A 20,721-nucleotide genomic window follows, 5' to 3' on the forward strand; every position below is an offset into this window, starting at 1 on the left:
TTATGTTTAAGCAATTGGCCGTATTGCATGAGAGTCAATGTAATACATCTTACTATTTTGATTCTTCATAGCTAGCGTATTCAATACCCTGTGAGGTATTCAGTGTTTACTGTTTCGGTTCTCTCTTTACCGTTACATTCCTATATGTATTTATCTTATGTCTAAAAACATTCGTGCTTTTAAATGCTAATGTTTTACTATTTCTTGTACATTTCTTTTAAAAGTCTTTCTCTTGTTTCTGTTTGCTCCATTCTTTGGGTTTCGTGTCACATATACAGTGTGGTTCAAACAGGATGGACTTACACTAAAGAAGAACTTGATGAATACTACGTCATCTGCATATATCAGCCTCGCACATGATCGGTCGGCCCCCAAGTTTCGGTTCTTGTCTTGCGTGACTTCACCACTTCATCCATAAAAGCTAGAAATAGCAATGGGGATAAACTGTCTCTTTGTCTAACAACTTTTTCCACGACGAACATGCTTGAGGTTAAGTTAAGTTTGGACCTGATGGCCTACATCAGTTGTAGGGAAAGTCCTTTTCTTCTCCAGTGGTTTCCAGACCTCTTGCACATCATCAAACGCAGAGTGCATATCCAAGAAAGCCAAATATGCAGATTTCCTCCTGCTGATCCACTCATCTGTATTGGTCTGAAACCTGCCTGTTCCTCATCCAGTTCTTCTAAAATGAAAGTCCTTAGGCGGTCTCCATGATTCTGGAGTATAGCTTTACAATAATATTAATGAGGAATATTGCCGTTTGGAGGGTTCTTTATTTTTTCGGCCAATACTATGCATTCTGCCTTCACCATTCTTCATTTTCTTGATAGTGTCTTGCACCTCCTCGAAAGTTTCTTCCTTTAATTGGGAATTAGTGAGTTACTAAAGACGACACAAGATTCCTTCTATTGCTCTTCGAAACAAACGTTTTAAAAGCGGAGACATGCTAGGTCAGTATGCAGGGGAAGAAATCCTCAACAAGAATGGCATCAGAATCTTGGACTTTTGTACCACGAACCAGATGATTGTGGGTAACCCTCACAAGCGCATCCATCAGATCACGTTTGAAAGCACGTGATAGCAGCACAATTTCAAAGATCTGAAAAATTCTTTCAGAGATGTCAAGGATATAAGAAGGACGAAGCTTTTTATAGACCATCACTTAGTGGTGATAGATACTGTGTTTAGGAGAGCGAAACCGACTGACATTATACGATTTTCATTATCAATGAAATACTTTTGTCGTTACCTGTATGTGTATACATAGATATATTGCTGTTATAAAGTTGTCAAAATAACGCTATATACTTTGTATATACGCGAATATAAATCGCAATTGGAAAACGTCAACATTTTGATGATTAACATTATATTTTTGATACTGTACAAAGTATTTATATTTTAAAAGTCTCGAAACGAGGTTAGAGATCACATTTTATTTTGATTCGATATACTAATAATAATTTATTTTTTTCTAATAATTTCAAATCAAGTGTTAGAGCAAATGTCTTAACCTCAACGAACAAAATATAACGTTTTTTGTTCTCTTAGTTTAACGAGTTTATGTTCTAACCGCAATTTCAGTTATCAGATTATTTTTGCAACACCTTGTTTGAAATAGTAGTGAATAATTAAGTACATATTTTACATACTTTACTTCATCGATAAGCCTACATTTCATGTTCAGGTAAATACATATAAAATACCTATATTTATGTACAAAAACATTTACTATTTATTATTACTTAGAAGAAAACTTTCAAGTCCATATTCAAAATTAAATTAAAAAAAATCAAAGTGTAATAAACGTTTATTGAACGGTGTGATTTAATGCGAAATATGTAGGGAAAGAGAAATTCGTACTCAGGATTTATGGTGGTTTGTAGGCTTTCACCGAAAGCTCATTTTCGATTCTTTCGTCCCATATGTTACCGCTCGGGAAGTCATAAATAAAAGCTAAAAGTTGGCAAAGTGAAATTGATTAAAACATAACACGCTTTTTTGCAGTTCTAAAAACGAATAACAACAAAAAAAAAAGAAACAAAAAAAACATTTTGCATAAAAACTTTTGAAATGTTTAAACTTCATTCAACATTCAAATTTATGTTTTTTTTTATTATTAATTTTCTGTTACTAGACATTTCTCGCATCCATATCGTCACGTTCCTAAACGAACGTATATAAACAGTTTCGAGTGCGGTGTAGTGGCTCAATAGCATTCGGTTCGGTGAACACTTTGTACTCCGAAATCTCGTAGTCGATTAATTCAATAATATAATTTCATATCAGTGATGTTAACTAAATCTGCAATATGTGTTTTAGTAATCGTTAATACGATAACTTTGGTTATGGGAGGTATGTTATTAAATATTTATAAAGTAACTTAATTTAAATTTATGATTGTATTAGATTTTCATCCGGAGGATGGATGTAATGCTGTGGGAGGTCACTGCGTTTTGGCCTCACTGTGTCCAAATTCGCCTCATTCCTCAGGTCTATGCCCACAGCAACAGTCCCAAGGAGCCGAATGTTGCGATAGAGGTTAGTTTATATGGTAATAATTCGATTAAAATCTCAATTTCATAGTTAGAAGCTACTACAAGGAATAATATAAGTTTGATATTACAAACTCATAGATATTTCATGATTAAGCGATATAAACTTAGTCATTTAAATACAATTAACTTACCCAATAGAACATAGGATATTGAACCTATCCAAATAAGGGTTTCCTTTGATTTAAAGATTGACACCTACCTGAAACATAAAATTATATCGTGAGTCACTAATTTATTCTGAAATATTTAATAGTCGTAATACTTTTATTAGTAGTAATAATATAATGTAGATAAAATAATAAATTAAATCAAATAAAAAAAAAAATTATATAGGTGATCTAATAAGGTATTCAAATTGAGGTTATTAAAAAATCATAGCATAATTAATAAATTTAAGTTATGTTCACATATTTATTCGGGGATGAGTGAAAACTTTTCAAACACCCTAATTTTATAAATAATAATATGGCGTTATTATTTATACATAAAAATTAAAATTATTAATTTCTTCAATGAACGTGAAAGTAAGCGTAAGGATTACCTATGATAATAGATTGATAACACGGTCAATGTTAGCAATCCTCTAAATTAGATTTATAAAATCGGTCTCAATCTTTAAAAAATCGTCAAAAATACTTTATAAGTTAATAAGATAATGGGGCGTATTCGAATGATTAAATTAAAGCGTTGATTATCGTTTGATTAAGTGAATATGAAATCTATTTGAAATCTGAGAAAGTATTCCTCACTGAACGCTCCTTTAACGCTAATAAAGCAAAGCTTAGTGTACGTTAACAATGGCTTACAGTTCGATTAAGTATCATAAAATCACTTCTTGGTTCAACGTAACTTTAATAAAAAGAAATTTCTCAAAACACAAAGACAATTTGCCCAATTAACTTGGCTTTATAGAATACAAACAGTTGCTTTGGCAGATTAACTTTCCGTTAAAGTTAACATGATGACTAAAACCTAAATCATTGGCTTTAGAAATTGTACAGTGTTATTTTACAATGAATAATATTGCGAAATGACTTGATCGTAAATTAATGATATCTGCCGTTTAATATTTGATGAGACAGATATTACAGTGTTTATAGTACAATTAGAAAAATAAGGATACACTTGATTATTAAAGATCAATCCAATATTAATTGGAAGAATTAAAAATTAAACTATTAAATTATTGTAACGTTAACATACGATTAACATTCATTTGAGCTTTTAACATTTATTAATAACTATTACTTTATCATTTTGTATTATCATACAAGCTAGTATTTTATATATAATGTAGTTTGTCATATCATACCTCACCCTTCAGTACAGGTTTAGTATTATCATTTAAATGAATACTCTCAATAAACTTTTATAAATCTTAGATGACATGACTTTTGTCACTCGACCAAAGGTTTGCTAAATGCGATAATTTGTGTATTCTCATAACGTTCATGATTCTTATGGACACTTTGATTTCTTTCTTGGAAGTATTCTTCCAATTTTTGCTGGGCGCGATGTCTTACTGAACTTCCTGCAAAAATGTTGTGTTTCATATAAGTTGGTTTGCCCGACAAACTTGAATTATAACTTCTGCGTAGGTAATAGCTGCAGATGATAGGGTTCTTTATGTCTAACATTATAAAGATCAGAATAAAGACAATAGATGTAAATATATACTTCAATCATATAAATCCAGCTACTTTGCCAGGAAATACTCTTATAGAATTACCTTATTGAAAAGATAATCATAGATTAGCCACAGACACACTTAATTGGTATAACAAAGTGATTACAAAACGTGGTCACCTGTAGAGAAAGAACGAACCGGTGAGCTATGTTATGCTTAAGCGAGTATTAGAGTTTTTATATACAGGGTGTTTCGGTGACTCGGGGAACAAATTTAACCACATATACACTAGAGTGAAAATGATGACGATTCATGTAAAAAAAATTAGTAAAAGTCCTCAAATTTCGAAGATACGGGCCATCAAAGTTATGAAATTTGAACACATTTTTCTAAATATCTTAAACACTATTTATGGTAATGTGCTGAAATTTGGTACAGTATAAACTAATATCACGTAAAACCATTGGGTAATTTATAAGTTGGATCGGTCAGCGGAAACAATGCTATACAGGATGTTCCTAAAATTTGTTTGCTCAGAACTTTTTTGTTCGATCGTAACCCTACATTTATTTTTGCAGTTTCTAATAGAAAATTTATTTTAGAAACTTTTATTACTCTTAGATAATATTGATAAAAATCACCGTTTTCGTGTTAAATGCAAAAATGTTAGGTTCCGATTTCAATAACACTAAAAAAAAAATCTAAGTCGGCCATGACAAGTGCAAATCCAACTGAGCCGTCATAAATATTATGTATGTAACATTTCCAAGTGTAGATTAGGTAAATCCCTTTTTAATTTGTTTTAGTTGATTTAATAAAAGATAATACAAAACAATAAATTTAATTTTAACGACAACGCTAACAGAAAAAATAAAACAAATACATAAAATAACAAGACAAGTAATAAAAAATACTATAGGAAATGTTCAAAAAGACCACATGTCCCTTCTGGTATTTAACGGAACGTCACTAAGAACTCATCCAATCCTTCCAAATGTTGATGGTATGTAGGGCCATCAAGTCTTGACGGCAAGAAAACGGGACCAACAATGACATCCCAGCCCAAACATTGAGAGAAAATCTCCATTGAGATTTCCAAGTTTTGAAAAATTTTGGATTTTCTTCAGCCCAACTATATAAATTCCTTAAATTAATTATTCCATCTTTAGAAAAAGTAGGTTCATCGGTGAAAAGTATTTTTTCTAAAAACTGATTATCAATTTGTATTTTCTGTTGCATTTTCTGACAATATTCCAATCTAATTGGATAATCGGTAAGCTGTACTTCCTGAACCTTACAGCAGTGAAATGGGTAAAGCTGCTGTTCTCGAAGAATACGCCACACAGTCGTTTTTGACGTCCCAAATCGCCTAGCCATGTCCGAAGTACTAGCAGTTCGAACAGATCTAGGGTTGCCGTTGTTCAGAAAGATATGTTTTAGTGATCCATTTACTCTTCATCGGGCTTCAATTCGAGAAAACGTTTTTCTGTTGGGGGTTTTACGATTCGGGAATTTTTGCCGATAACGGTTAGCGGCTGCTACGGAATTTCCAAGACATTCACCCAATGTTAAAAGCATATCGGTTTGTTCTCCAAACGTGTAATTTTCCATTTCGAACACTACAAGGTTTTTAGTATTTGTTTAAACGACTAAGCGTGTTTACAACTGTCGATGAATTCGTTTGTTAATTGTCATGGCAGGCTTAGACTTTTTTTTTTAGTGTTATTGAAATGGGAGCCTACCATTTTTGCATTTAACACGAAAACGGTGATTTTTATCAATATTATCTAAGAGTGATAAAAGCTTCTAAAATAAATTTTCTATTAGAAACTGCAAAAATAAATGTAGGGTTACGATCGAACAAAAAAGTTCTGAGCAAACAAATTTTAGGGACTCCCTGTATAGCATGGTTGCCGCTGCCCGATCAAAGTCAAAATTGGTTCAATGATTTTGCTTGATATTTGTTTACCCTGTACCAAATTTCAACGCTCTACCATAAATGGTATTGAAAATACTTAGAAAAATGTGTTAAAATTTTTGAACTTTGATGGCCCATATCTTGGCCATTTGAAGACTTTTATAATAAATTTTTATCACCAATCGTCATAATTTTTGCTCTAGTATATGAGGTTAATTTTATTCCCCGAGTCACCGGAACACCCTGTATAATCGACAGACACCTGTACTATTCGGGAATATTTATTCCCGATGTTCACACAAAAGTTTTTGATAATACGAAAATAGTTTCCGAAACGGTTAAACACTTTTGCCATATGATGCCTGAAAAATATGTCATTGACGCTCTTTTATTTGTAGAACCAGCTAGAGATTTGATATCAGCTCGGACATTGAGGCCATACAACAGATATGTAAAATAGCGCTTCAAAAACAACATAGTATCGTCTCAAGTACGCTTTTATAGTACTTTTTGTTTTTGTAGTACTTATGAATGCCTGAATTGTATACCGAATTTATCATGCCCTAATAATTAAAATAGTGGTTGAAGTATCTGCTCATCGTAGAATCCAGAACTGGCCAATATCATTAGCATATCATTTAACACTACATAATTTTTTTGTAAAAGACAACATTTAACAAAGAATTTTTATTTTTCAATTCCAATTCAGCTCTCAATTGTCTACCAATTTTATTGTGTTATTGTGTTTATACACATAGGCATAACGGTAAAGATTTTTATTAAAAATTCAATAAAAACTTTTTGCTACTTTTTGTTAACTTTTTTTTTCTATATCGCAAATAACGGGAAATCGTTATAATAATAACTTGTAAAATCGACAGCAATTTTTTTTGTTGTAAATGGAAGCAAAAACTTCGTCTCGTTTTTGTTAAATACTTTATAGTTTACTTTCATTATTGACGCTGATGATTTAAATAAATGAAGGAACATGGATGGGATGATATCACTTTAGCAATATTATATAAAATACCGACTACATATTTCTTTCACTCTATATATTATTATTTTATTTTTTTAGTTCCAGAAAGCGATAAAAGGTGCGCAAGTCATGGTGGAGAATGTTCAACCGATTGTCCACCGGTAATTTCACACCCAGATCTTGAATGTGCTACTGGAGTCTGTTGCATTTATCTGTCTTAAACACTATACATATAGTAACAAAATGTAAAATATAAAATATCAGAAATAAAACTAAAAGCAATCTTATTCTTTTATTATCCATTTCCAATTACACAATACATAATTTTTTTAACGCACAATCAATTATTGTTTTAAATTAATGATATCGTAAAAATATGAATAAGTATAAATAAATTTAAAAGAAAATGAAGATTTTTGTTTTCAAATTTGTTATTTGGACATCTTTTATTATTGATGTGATTACACAAGGTAAGAAAGTATTAAATACGTTTAGCATTAATTAACTAAATCAAATTAATTAAGAAAGCACAACTACTAATTTGTACGAAAATGAAAACGAAAGGAATTTAGATGAGGATGCTATAACAGATCCCTCAAGTAATCTTTACAATTTAAACGAAAACAATGAAGATAATAATGAAAGATCCGATTATGACAGAGAAAGCTATGATAACAATAAAGAAGAAAGATACGCTGATTATTATTATGACGAATATGATTATGATACTGATTATGACGATGATTTTTTCGACATAAATAAAGCAAGTAATGCCATAATGATTGGAAGGTTCACTAAGCACACGGTGAATAATAACCAGGATCCTTGTAGAAAAAGTGGTAGACATTGTTTGAGTTCGTTTATTTGTCCTCCTTGGAAAGTAAAGTATCGTTATCAATGTTCAAACCGAAATAAAATTTGTTGCGAAGTAAAAAACAATATTATAATCATAAATTAAAATAAACTTTTAAGCTTCATTTATACATATTTTCTTTTCGCCATTGTTTGTAGTTTATTAGTGCATCGAGTTACAATATTTACAATCCTTTCATTTGTTCTCAAGAGTTTCATTTAACGCTCCTTTACACAAGTTTATCGTCCTTTTAGCTTCATTTTGTTGGTTTACTCAGTTTTCACCCTGAGGACATGAATAAAGAATAGATCCAAAATGAACTTCCACGTTTAAAGATAAAATTTTGAGTTTCAGTAACTTATTTCAACATTTAGGTAGACACTAGATGTTTAGGGAATTGATCAGGACGTCTAGTTTACGGTCCGTTAGAAGTGAATTATACAGAAGGCCATCGATTTTCGGTTCTTGTCTGTTCAGTGACCTATATATTAATTTCTTGCCTTTCTAACTTAAATTTAGTACCAACTTGATATCTCTCATAGTAGAGCTACAGTTATATTTGGAAACAAAACGAATTTTTTAAATAAATTCAAGATAAACTCCTAAATTATTTAACTTTCCATCCAAAATAAATAAAGTTTTAGGTGTAAATATTTGTTTAGTTCGCGCGCTTTAAGTAAATAGATTAATGTTTATTTACTATGGGTACTTGTTTAAAAATTTAACAAGTTTATTTGCGTTTAAATATTGAAACTCTATAAACATAACAGTTACACAAGAAAGTTTTATTATGACTTAATTATGCAATAGTGTACCGACATTGCTGAATTATACATATGTTTTCTTAAAAAGCAAAGCTCTTTATGCATAATCTACAGAAATCGCATAAAGTTAAAAATAACCATCTTCAATGACTGTTTTTAAACTTTACCTTAAATTAAACTATCTGTAATTATCTTCCTCTTCTAACAATAAGCTTAATCGTTATGACAAAATAAGCTTTTAAATAATTTATGTGTGATCTAAAGGTTTAATGCACCTTATTATATAATTATCAATTTATATGAAATCGTACTTTAGATTAGAGATACCATGGCTTTCTATATCTATGATTGCTCAACTTAAGACAAATCTTTACAAAAGTTGTGTAAAGCAATATTAAGTTTGAGGAGCGAGATTTGAAATTTTGGAAATATGTACAGCAACATCATCGTTGTGCGGACAATCTTTATTACCCCCTTTATTACGCACTATGTTTGGTTTTGAAAGTTCCCTATACGTTTGATGCAACGTTTAGAGAGTTACAAAAAGTGTAGAACACTCAAGTTCTTCTTCTAGTGGCGTTACAGCCCATACTGAGTATTAATCTCCTTCGATACCTACATGCCTATATCCACCCCAGGAAGGCTTCTAAAGACAACAAAGTAATTAATGCCAACAACTAAATTTTCCTTTAGCAAGAAACAGGCTAAGTCAGTACCAGAAGCGAAAAAGGTATGAATAAATTCTAACTGATGTACTAAATAAAACAACTACATATCACAACTTAATCGAAAAATAAAAAAATTGAATAGTGAATATGAGCAAAGAACTGAGAAGGAACATTTCAGGAACAATACATAACAATTAAAAGAAAGTACACAACAGAAGGATTTATGGATAGGGAAAGAGCAGTACGTGATATATTAAGTGTTGCCAATTACATGCGCACTGTTTCAATACCATGTTAATAATCTTGTTCATACACTTCATAGTGGTTCACTTACTAATAACTTCGTAAGTAATATAACTTAATTATGCTTACACAAGATTCATGGACAAATGACGTCATTCCTTACGTCGTTTCATTGTTTAAGTTGGTGTGGGTGGCAAGAATTTATGAGCAAATACAGCCCAATTATCCAAATTACAGACGAACCCCTTTTGAAGCTAATGATGTGTCTCCTCTCCTCATATTTTTACGTACTATGCCACAGGTTTACTTTCCAAAGATCGATGTAGCATCGATGAGTTAAAATAATTGTCAAAATACACTTTGTATTCTAGACCGATCAAAATATGGTAATATTTGGTACTAAATACTCTTCTTCTGGTATAAATGACTTACCCAATTGAGTAACAGTATTCTATTGTCCAATGTCATTGTATATTGCAGCTTAGAAACTGTCATTGAAATGGCTCTTGATATTGATAGGGCTTACTACCTACTAAAATCTGAAGAGATATTTGGTGTTTGTTATTATAAAAATAAAGGAATATTACTGGTCCGAAATCGTTATTATGTAGTTGCTTTAGGAACTGCGAAGTAAAACGTTGAGTAGCTGAGAATAAATGGAGGAGAAGTCTACTTCCTCTTCAGTACTATAAAAGTTCGTGCGGGTAACTTAATGGTTCCTAAAAGGATGACAGGGTAGCTGTGGTGGAAAAGCCGATGGAACAGACGGACTTTCGTCGAACTTTCACCCGTCCCGAAAACGCCGGGTTCATCAGAGGTATTCAAGGAGTTCAGTTTGAACACGATCACGCGCAGAGTAGTGTCAGTGACGATAGCTTAATATGATTATAAACGCAATATGGTTCAAAAACTTTCAGTTTTTAAATCCATATAATATGCTTAGTTCTTTTGGTAATTAAAAAGTCAGAATAGTCATATATCTATAGAACTATCTGTTACTACATACAGGAGGTGATGTATCAACTATTAGAATTATGTGTAAGCCAATTATAAACGTATGGATATCATTTTGGCTTGAATTTATCGTTCGCTTATTTGGGGATGTGCTAAGAATAATCAAAAGTAAATCACGTATACGGTAAATCACTTTATTTAATAGGTAATCTTAATTTACTTGGTAGAGGCCAACATCTATTAATGCCAGAGCTCAATTAATTATCGCTATTTTACTGGTCTACCATGCAATCTCCAATGAAAGGTTTCTGACATTGTTTTAATATCAGATCACACATGGATCTCTTTTAATCTGGATATTAACTAAATTGGGAAAAGCTCAAACTTCATCCCATGAGTATTGATGTGAATAAGTTTAGTTCGACCCAAAATGAGCTACGATTTTCCATAATTTTGACCAATTCCTTAGTAATTTCTTTTACAAATACTATTTGCTGGTGGTGCATGAAGCCAACAACCTCAAAAGGGAAATTTAACAGAGTTAACCGCTTTAGATTAGACTTTGAGTGGAACTGTTATAAACACACTTAAACCCAGGGAGAGTGGACACTGACAGTTTTTCACTCTATCAACAACTTTGTCAAAGATGTATTGGATTCCAAAGAGTTCGTTTTGGCATTTTTTTCCTAGACATCAAGCTTGTCTTCTATAAGGCGATCTTCTTAATATTAATAAATTATTCATGATACATTATATTTTAGAGAACTATGCCCGGTTTCTCGTACATTATAATATCGAATAGATATCGGAGCAATAGTTATCGGATCGATATCTTTTGACGGTTTGGCCGGTTTCTCGTACGAAAATGCATGTAGATATCGAACCGATATTGCGCTGTTGATCGATAACTATGGCGATATCGGTCATTTGGGTTTCTGAAAGGGTCGATAGGAGATATCGGACCGATATCGGATCGATAACTATATCGCATGCAACAAGCACCGATATCGACTCGATAAGTGTGATTAATGACAGTGATGTGTGTTAAAAGATTGCAAATTTTGATTAAACTGTTCATCCAATGCTTGTTTCTTTACCATATTTGTAGATATTTTATTTCGTTTGATTTTCTATTACTGATTTTCGTTCCATAACTAATTCCAGTAACAATTTTTTATCGAAAGAAGTAAAATTCTTCGTTCGTTTCGACATAGTGCGCGTATTATCAAACTAATCGTTTTCGAAAAAAGGGATAGCCTAAATTTTAACAGATATCTTTTATTGTACGTTAGTATAGTCCTTTGTAAATTATTTACTTATTTAAAAAAGGAAATAATTTAACTTAAATAATTAAGTTTTTAGTTTCTCTTTTTTGTTAATTGTTTTTTTTTACTAATCATTTTTGTTATTATTTGATGATTTTTGTTTGTTAATTTTTATTATTATTATCAATTCGTTATCAATTCCTTGTCTTAGCAACTTTTTATTTTTGTTTATGTACTGTGTGTTTTATTAGTGGATGCTTCGCTGGGCTTGTCCCGTTTGAATCCCAAGTGTAATTATAAATAATTATATTTATTATATTATAAATAAATTATTTTACGAACTATTTGTTCAAAATTTTCACCGCCACCTATCTACGGGAATAAACAAGTAACCGATTTTTTGACAAAATCGTTCGATAACTATTGTATGCAATATCTGCCGATCAGTTCGTACCAGAACACCAACAGCCGATATCGACCTGTCAAAAGATATCGATCCGATAACTATTGTTCCGATATCCATGGTTATCGAACGATTTTGTCAAAAAATCGGTTACTTGTTTATTTCCGCCGATAGGTGCCGGTAAAAATTTTGAACAAACAGTTCGTAAAATTATTTATTTATTTAGTTATTACACTTGGGATGCAAACGGGACAAGCCCAGCGAAGCATCCACTACATTGTTTTGGTAATCCAAAAAAGAGAAACTAAAATTTTAATTATTTAAGTTAAATTATTTCTTTTTTTTTAATAATTAAATAATTTAGAAAAGAAAAATAACGTTACTAACGTATAATAAAAGACATCTGTTGAAATTTGGGCTCTTCCTTTTTTCGAAAACGGTTAGTTTGATAATACGTGCGCTATGGAGAAACGATTGAAGAATTTTATTTCTTGCGATAAAAAATTGTTAGTGGAATTAGTTATGGAACGAAAATCAATAATAGAAAATCAAACGAAATAAAATATCCAGAAACATGGTAAAGAAACAAGCATGGGATGAACAGTTTAATCAAAATTCGCAATCTTTTAACACACATCACTGTCATTAATCACACTTATCGAGTCGATATCGGCTTGTTGCATGCGATATAGTTATCGATCCGATATCTCCTATCGATCCTTTCAGAAACCCAAATGACCGATATCGCCATAGTTATCGATCAACAGCGCGATATCGGTTCGATATCGACATGCATTTTCGTACGAGAAACCGGCCATTAGATTGGCAATGTTAGTCTTGCAACCGCCTGATGTTGCACTCAAGTTGGGTACTAATACCAGTTTTGCAGAACCTGACTTCAGTGACAGATACGCCGATGCAAGGTTTATATATAAGAGGTTGTCTAGGTTCGTACGCAATCATACTGCGTATTACGTCACATGTGGAAAATAATACCGCCAAGCAATTCAAATTAAACAAAGGCACGGAGCACCACATGGCCATGAGGTTGCGTGCGCAATCGCACGTCACGATCGCTTACGTCACGAAACACTCCTGCTCTTGCCCCTCGCCCACAAACTAAAATCAAAGTATTGCAGCATAGGAACTTAGACAACCTTTAATATATAAACCTTGATGCCGATGATCTTGCTATCCTTGTCAGAGGCAAACATAGGTGTTATTTTGTAGGGTACATGTAGCACCCAACATAACTGAGATCTGGTTTGACAGGTAGAGATTATTTGTATACGCTAAGATGGTAGTAATAATTTTTTTATGGGGCTGCGGAAAAAAAGTTATAATCTCATAATGCCATTGCTCTTCAAAAGTACATAGTGTTTATCAAAAGATGTTGAAGAATAGGCTATTATTTTAGGCAGTAAGTTATACTATCTGTGAATTGAAAAAATTAATGTTGCTTTCTGCCAGCCAAGGAGAGTGAACGGAGAGACAGAAGGTTTATCACCCAAATTTACTCTCGGCTTTTACACGATTATAGTCGAAAATTGATTTGATTCTACAACGGTGTTTTCGAGCATAAAGCATTAGTTGTCTTTTTGCGGAGGTACCGATGTACCAGAGTTACGAAACCATTCGTGTAATTTTACCCTATAGGCTAACCAAAACCTTACAGGAATTTAGGAGTATTAATCCTCATAATACATACTACAATATAACGTTCCAGTTATATCCAGTTATCGTATTCAGTTTCACGAATTCGCTTCACGAATTGATGCACAAACTTAGTTGAAAGCCTTTCATTTATTTCAAACTTTCCGCCTACATTTTTTACAGTTTGAGTTGAAAACTCACCACTTTGGAAGTAAATTGTTTTCGTCACATTTTGCAAATGTTAAACATAAAACTAATTTTCTATCAATTCGTGAATGTCATTTTATCTTTCAAAATCAAAATAATTAGCAATTCAAATTCCAAACCTTAGATCTAATGGCTATCTAATGCACCACCCACGGAACATATTATTTTTAGACAACTTACTAGTTTACAGGTCATCAACGGTATATGAGCGATAAATTTCTTGAATTTAAGATTTTTTTGGTGATCCACATATAACGTACTCTATAGTTATCGAATCGTCGTTCATTGATATAATCGCACAATTGGTTATTGCAATCTTTAAGTCATATAGTGTAACGTAATAATATATGTATAAAGCTTTTGGTAATTATATAACGGCTTTTTCAAGCCGCGATCACCGTTACCATTAAAACAGCAACATTACTAACATGCAACGAGTATACAAATAAAGTGGACATTCCATGGTAGACATATAGCAATGGAAGTACATATGAAAATAATTCGATATGTGTTCAGGTTAAAACCATTTACGGGTGACAGATTTAGCTGAAAACTTGATATACATCTACGATTTTAGTGTAATGAGTTTTTGAGTTAACGTGTTTAACGAGTACCAACATATACATGTACACGTACACAGAGACGCAAGGTCATCATAACCTCGTGGTCGTATTTATACACGATTACAATAGTTTTCATTTACATACTTGGTATAAGCGAGAAAATAAAAAACTTTAATGTTTATAGGTGAATACTAAATATTCAGAGCGATTTTTATAACAACCGAAGAAAATCGATAACAAATGTTGATTATATAAAATTTTAATTAGGTAATTGCAAAAAACAGTAATTTTCACAATTCAGCCAGTTAGAGAAAAAAGGAAGCATCTGAGGATAAATAGAAAAGAACAAAAGTTTCTTTCATTTCAAATACGTGTCTGAAAACCTTGAGAACGTTGTTCTGCGTCACTCAAAATTTTAAAACGGAAAACCGCAAACCTTCATTTCTAATTCATGAAACCGACTTTCAAGTTAAATATTTTTAACGATTATAAATTTGTTGCTACATTATGTTGTTAACTCAATAACAGTATTATTGAACAATATTATTGTTGTAAAAGTATTAATCAATATTATTCATTTCTATTCAACTTAACAAAATATTTGTTGCATTGTTAACAATCGAAATATGTCTGGGTATTAGCCTTTTATTTTTTCATTCTGTATATTTTCAACCAACATATAGCTTTTCTGTCAAGAACACTCTTACGAGTTTTGTGAGTAATGAATAATGAGTGCAACTACTCGCTGGCTTTGAAAAACCTACGGTCAATAAAGGTCTTTTCTCTCTAAAAGAATTAAATGTCTACAAAGCCATTACAATTGCTGACGTGCCTTTAATAGTACACGAGGGTTGTTAAAAAGCGAGAAGACGAAATTTTTTCATTCAAAACAATTTCAAGTAGACGAAATAAAATGTTGTGTATTAATGCGTATAAAAAGATTCCTATAATATAAAAATGTTAAAATAATTATAAGAAAAAGTGAAGTAAATCCGATAATATCGCAATGCAAATTACTTTGTAAATGAAAATTGCAGTTTCATAATAATATACCACACGTGCAACGTTGTGCTAGGAGTCTCTATAATTTAAAATGTTGTGTTTGCGATAGAATATACCTTGATACTTTTTTGTTTGAAATATAAGTAGGTCGGTAGGCGATGACCTAAGTGCCCTAGTATCGCCCACCTTTGATCGATAACATTAAAACATTTAGAATTAATTTGTCCCGGTTGACTTTTCGCACAGAGTCTTGGGATACGAGTCGTTTTGCTGTTTCCGCAACAAAACGTGCACGAAACCGAGTGCACTCGATGCTTTCCTATTGAAAATTTCATGAGCGTATCAATTTTTAATGCTACAATAAAGCATCGAAATAGATTTCTGCTTACCCAAAGTTAAACATTCAACCTTTATAAAACAGTGATTATCATAATTTGAGTTTTATTAATAGAAAATCTGGTGTTTATAAGAATTATTCGTTATAATTCTTTAATTTCATTCATATTTTTAAATATTTCGTGTTGAATATAAGAATAACTCCGGTAATGTTTCTAAAAAGGGTATTGTAGTAGTATTCTATTTTTAGATCGCCATGTAGATACTGTCATTGATTAAGGCGTCGCAGTTGATCCATCCCTTAAATTGGCATCGATCGTAAGCGCTTCGTAATCCATTTGTTGAGGTAGTACGCCCACACAAAAGGAATTTCAACGACGTTGCTCGATGTGATAAAAGAGATTTTATTTATAACATCAATTTTATTCCGCTTTGTATCATGATAGAAATTCAAATATTGAAACAAAATTTAAAATTTTGCGATAATTTTATGAGTCCTTTTAAACGAAACATTAACAAACTTATTAATAAATCTTCATCGCTGAAAGTTTTCCTGTTTTCATATATTACAAGTTTCACAATTAGAAAAGTACCTGGTGTCGGTGTTGATGAAGGAAAAGCTATTTTGATTTCCCTTGATATTTATATCGTCACATTATAATCGATGCATGTGTATGGGAGTTGGCACGTGTCTACTCTCATTTCACATTGTATTTAGAGTAGCACTTTCAGTTGAACCACGAAATGGACATTAACATAATAATATTACAATTGAATTTAACAAGTATAAAATTTAGGAAGAGTTAGCATGATTTGAAGCATCATCTTTTTTTTGTAAAACGAATGTCACACAATCTTTATGTGGGAACAAAAAATAAAGATGTTATATTTTTGTTATTTCTAGTATCCTTGTCTCTATTTTCGCATCTGTTCTCTCCGCGGTCATTGGTTTTAATGGTATTGATAATACCTCATACGCTTTTACAAACCATCTTTCAAGTCCATCGAGCAAATTGACGACGTACTTTCTTTTCACGACAATTTTCCAATTTTCTGCTGGATATTTTGGGAAAAGACTTGACCAATAACGATACATCAAAGGTTTTCCTGGTGCTCTCTCAACTGTTAGCTTATGTGCTACTTTATAATCGAAAGATTTTCTTTTACAATTAACAAATTTACGATACTTTTAATTTAATCATTTTATTAAAAGCTATGTATTTTGAAATGGGCATCATTACATCAACGGCTTATATTTGATATTAGATATTAGATTGATATCTTCAGCAAAGTATCCCTGTAACTGTAAAGTATTTCTTACTCAGAAAGTATTTTTATAAATACTCTTAACATTTAAATACTTTCCACTTGATATGACTTCCGCATTTTTAACCTTTGCAAAACTTCTAATACTAGTGGTATAAGAATGCGTTCTGTAGATATTATCTACGTTAATTACTTCGATGATTTCTTATTTGATGATTTAAATTTCACATAAAGGATAAATAGGCAAATTCCAAAAGTTGATAAATCAATGTGATGATATTTAAAGTAGATGTGGTTTTATAATTTTGACATACATTATCTAGCTGATTCAGGCCAAAAGTCTTTGCTGATTAGACGGAACATATTATTAATAGAAAATATAGCCTCAAAACAGATTCTTGATATAGAATATTTAATAATATGGTCACATTCGTGTGGAGGCCAAACAAGAATATCAATTTCGTTTGTCTGTATAAAAGTTTAATACTTATCATGTTTTTCAAAGTTGTTGGTCATAAGTTTCCCGAGGTTGACCTCAGCTACATATTTCGATTCTGATTGAGACTTTGGTTGAAGTGACAAATTACTTAGAAAGAACCAAAATATTTTCACTCCAAATCAATACCGAAAAATTAACAAATTTGCTAGTCTATCCATAGTTTATGATTAAATATGAAACATTTTTTATCGCAAAGTTTAATCAAAATACATATAAGTACGAAGGCTTTCACGGCCAGTGTTAGTTAAACTAAAACTAGAAACTTCTTAGGTCTAGAACTAACACTAGACCTGAAAAAATGTTTGATGTTTCGGATGCCATGTTGCAACCTTCTTCACAAACAAGTTCGAAGTGACTAGTTCTAGGTCTAGTGTTATTTCTAGACCTAAGAAGTTTCCAGTTTTACTTTAACTAACACTGGTAACAGTGATAGTGCTAGTGTTAGTTCTAGTTTTAGTTTAAGTTTAATCAAAACTTTGTTCAATAAGAAATAAATACTCTGATGAAGTAGTCAATTTAAGACAGAGGTTATGTACATTAAATCTGCTTTTTTTAAGAAATTTTACACAATATTGCAATACATCCAGAAAATGCTTTATCTGCATCCTTCTTTTGATAATATAATTATTTAAATCAGCATGTAAATAAAACAGTTCCAGCTTAAGAATTTAGAAGCCAATTTACTCGAAATATTAAAAAACAGATGAAACCCATTTATCGATTTAATCAAGTGTAATCTATAGGTTATGGAAATCATGCGGCACCTGAGAGATGCTCTTCTACACAGATTAGACTAATAGTTAATGTTCTGTTATTTAATGCTATTTGATATCTATAGAAAAGAAGCTGTGATATAAAGCTGAATGCTGTCATCATACTCGATAGAATTGTAAAACAACATATAAGTCAAGGGAATAAATAAGGTGTATTTTTTGACCAAAGATGAGCATGAGGGTAAGATACCAAACGGATCAAGAGCACTTAACATGATTGAACAGTTGTAAATAGATGGATCTTGTCAGAGGCTTTTAAAAAACCAACAAGATGCAATCAAGTAACATTTAAGACAGGCGTTGAGGACGTTGCGTTGAAACTATCCCATAAAATCCTACGTTTATTATACAAAAGAAATAATTAATGTAGGCTACTTTCACATGTTAAATAGATGTATTTGGGCAATTTAGCAAGGACTACTTACTTTATTCATAAGGAGAGAAAATGTAATAAAGGAGGATACTCACGAATGTTTACTTTTTTGTGGAGTGAAAAACCTCAGTTTACGCCAACACATTGCCCAAGGCATTTGTATAATTGAGCATTTGAGCAAACAATTTTAATGTTTTAAATAACTCTATGATCCCTAATAATCTTTGGCGAGACTATTAACTTTCTGCCGCCGCAACATGGGTCATTCTCCGATTTCAATGTCTGTTTCTTTCAATATCATGTGCATATTTTGAAAGATATATCTTTCAAATTTGATTTAAATGGAGGTAGAGTAAAAAGGAAAACAATTAAGAAATACGCTGTGGAAATTTAGTTCATTTGAAAGCAGAAAATCGCCAATATTGGCGATCGGACCAGATTAGTAAATTACGCACTAGAAAGGACAAGATCGGGTTCTATCTGTAAGAACATGAAATGAAGTTATCGCAAAAGAAGTTGGGAAGCTATTACGTTCGAATGAACACTGTATCACATTTCGGGAGGATGAAAAAATCTGTAAGGATGTTATCGACATGATGAACAAATTTGTGAGAATGTTATTAACATTAAAATGGAAGAAGAATTTAGAAAACAGAAATAAAAGGTAATTGTTCTTAGTATTGATTGTATTATTTAAAGTCTTTCTATTATTATAAACAAGATATTGAAGAATTGAACAATTTATTAACACTCTTCGTTTATTCACACGTTTCGATGGATTAGTAATCGAATTTGATATAAACAATAATAGTAGTTCATTACTTCCCCGTTGTTTTCAAACTGTGCTATTATCGATAGTATAACAAAGCTATTTTTTCCATTAACGACCTAAATGATTTATATTTTCTGTTGAGAATAGAAAATAAACGAAAAATGAGAATACAAAAAAAAAATCACTACTTCCTTTTAAATATCTACCAACAAATTCTTTACTAAAAATTGAAAAGATATTCTCACGTTAAAAAATGAAAATTCGTTAAATAAAAATATACAAACGTGTCGACGATAAATCACATTCTGGTGAATTCGTTTCGCCACTCACTCGTGAAACGAGAGCTGTATAGAACGAAAATGAACCCATCGAAAATGCAACCGAGTTGTTATCGATTTTGGACGACTCGTCAACTGCCCCTGTCTCACTTAAACTTTCAAGAACACCGCCTGTCAAAGCTCTTCCGGCTCTTCCAACAAACGCTTCGAAAAACTTTTCTCAGATTTCTCACACTATACGTATACGTGCTGCATTTCGTTACTCCACTAGATTTTTTTCTATCTATTGATTTATCTTAATGCGGATGAACTTTACAAAACTAGTATTCAGTCTTGCATAATTTACATATATTTGAAAAGTATTAGTGGAATTTGCCGAGTTGTAATGTATATGAAGTGTTATAGCGACGAACAGTTTCGAAATTGTTTGCAAATGATGGAATAAAGTTGAGGTGAACATTTTGACGAGTTAATAAGGCTGCCAACTACACGTGAAAAGGTTTCAATGTAGAATAATATTGATTACTCCTGTTAAACAGTCTTTATTAAGATCCAATTTTATGTTGAAAAATATATCATTTGCTTTTCTTTTTTTTTAATCTTAAAAATACGAGAAGGGTACCTTTCCATTTTAGTAGATGTCAACGTTGAAGAAGGAAAAGATTAAGGGTAAATCAATGAATGCGTCACTTCATCCCCTTTCAAAAATACATCCATATCTCAAATAACCTTCTATTAAGATAAAGTGAAAAAATGTTGTTTTCTTT

General features: G+C 31.7%; 2 protein-coding genes across 2 annotated transcripts in view; one reads left to right on the forward strand and one right to left on the reverse strand.

Annotated features, from left to right (window-relative positions):
* LOC111413140 (slowpoke 2) overlaps positions 1–20,721 on the reverse strand; it is a 393,515-nt gene that overhangs the window by 323,056 nt on the left and 49,738 nt on the right. The window lies entirely within an intron of this gene.
* On the forward strand, positions 2,212–7,364 carry LOC111418016 (U-scoloptoxin(19)-Sm1a). The gene is made up of 3 exons (XM_023050481.2): positions 2,212–2,355; positions 2,410–2,541; positions 7,182–7,364. The coding sequence occupies exons 1-3, from the start codon at positions 2,292–2,294 to the stop codon at positions 7,301–7,303; spliced, it is 318 nt and encodes a 105-aa protein (XP_022906249.1). The 5' UTR covers positions 2,212–2,291; the 3' UTR covers positions 7,304–7,364.

This window comes from Onthophagus taurus, chromosome 1 (assembly GCF_036711975.1).
Source record: "Onthophagus taurus isolate NC chromosome 1, IU_Otau_3.0, whole genome shotgun sequence".
Taxonomy (NCBI): Eukaryota; Metazoa; Arthropoda; class Insecta; order Coleoptera; family Scarabaeidae; genus Onthophagus; species Onthophagus taurus.

What these genes read in the sequence shown, in the direction of transcription:
- LOC111418016 (XM_023050481.2), top strand. Translation starts at nt 2,292, where the DNA reads ATGTTAACTAAATCTGCAATATGTGTTTTAGTAATCGTTAATACGATA. An exon ending in GATAACTTTGGTTATGGGAG is followed by an intron (nt 2,356 to 2,409) that starts GTATGTTATTAA and finishes TGATTGTATTAG; the next exon opens with ATTTTCATCCGGAGGATGGA. An exon ending in AGCCGAATGTTGCGATAGAG is followed by an intron (nt 2,542 to 7,181) that starts GTTAGTTTATAT and finishes TTATTTTTTTAG; the next exon opens with TTCCAGAAAGCGATAAAAGG.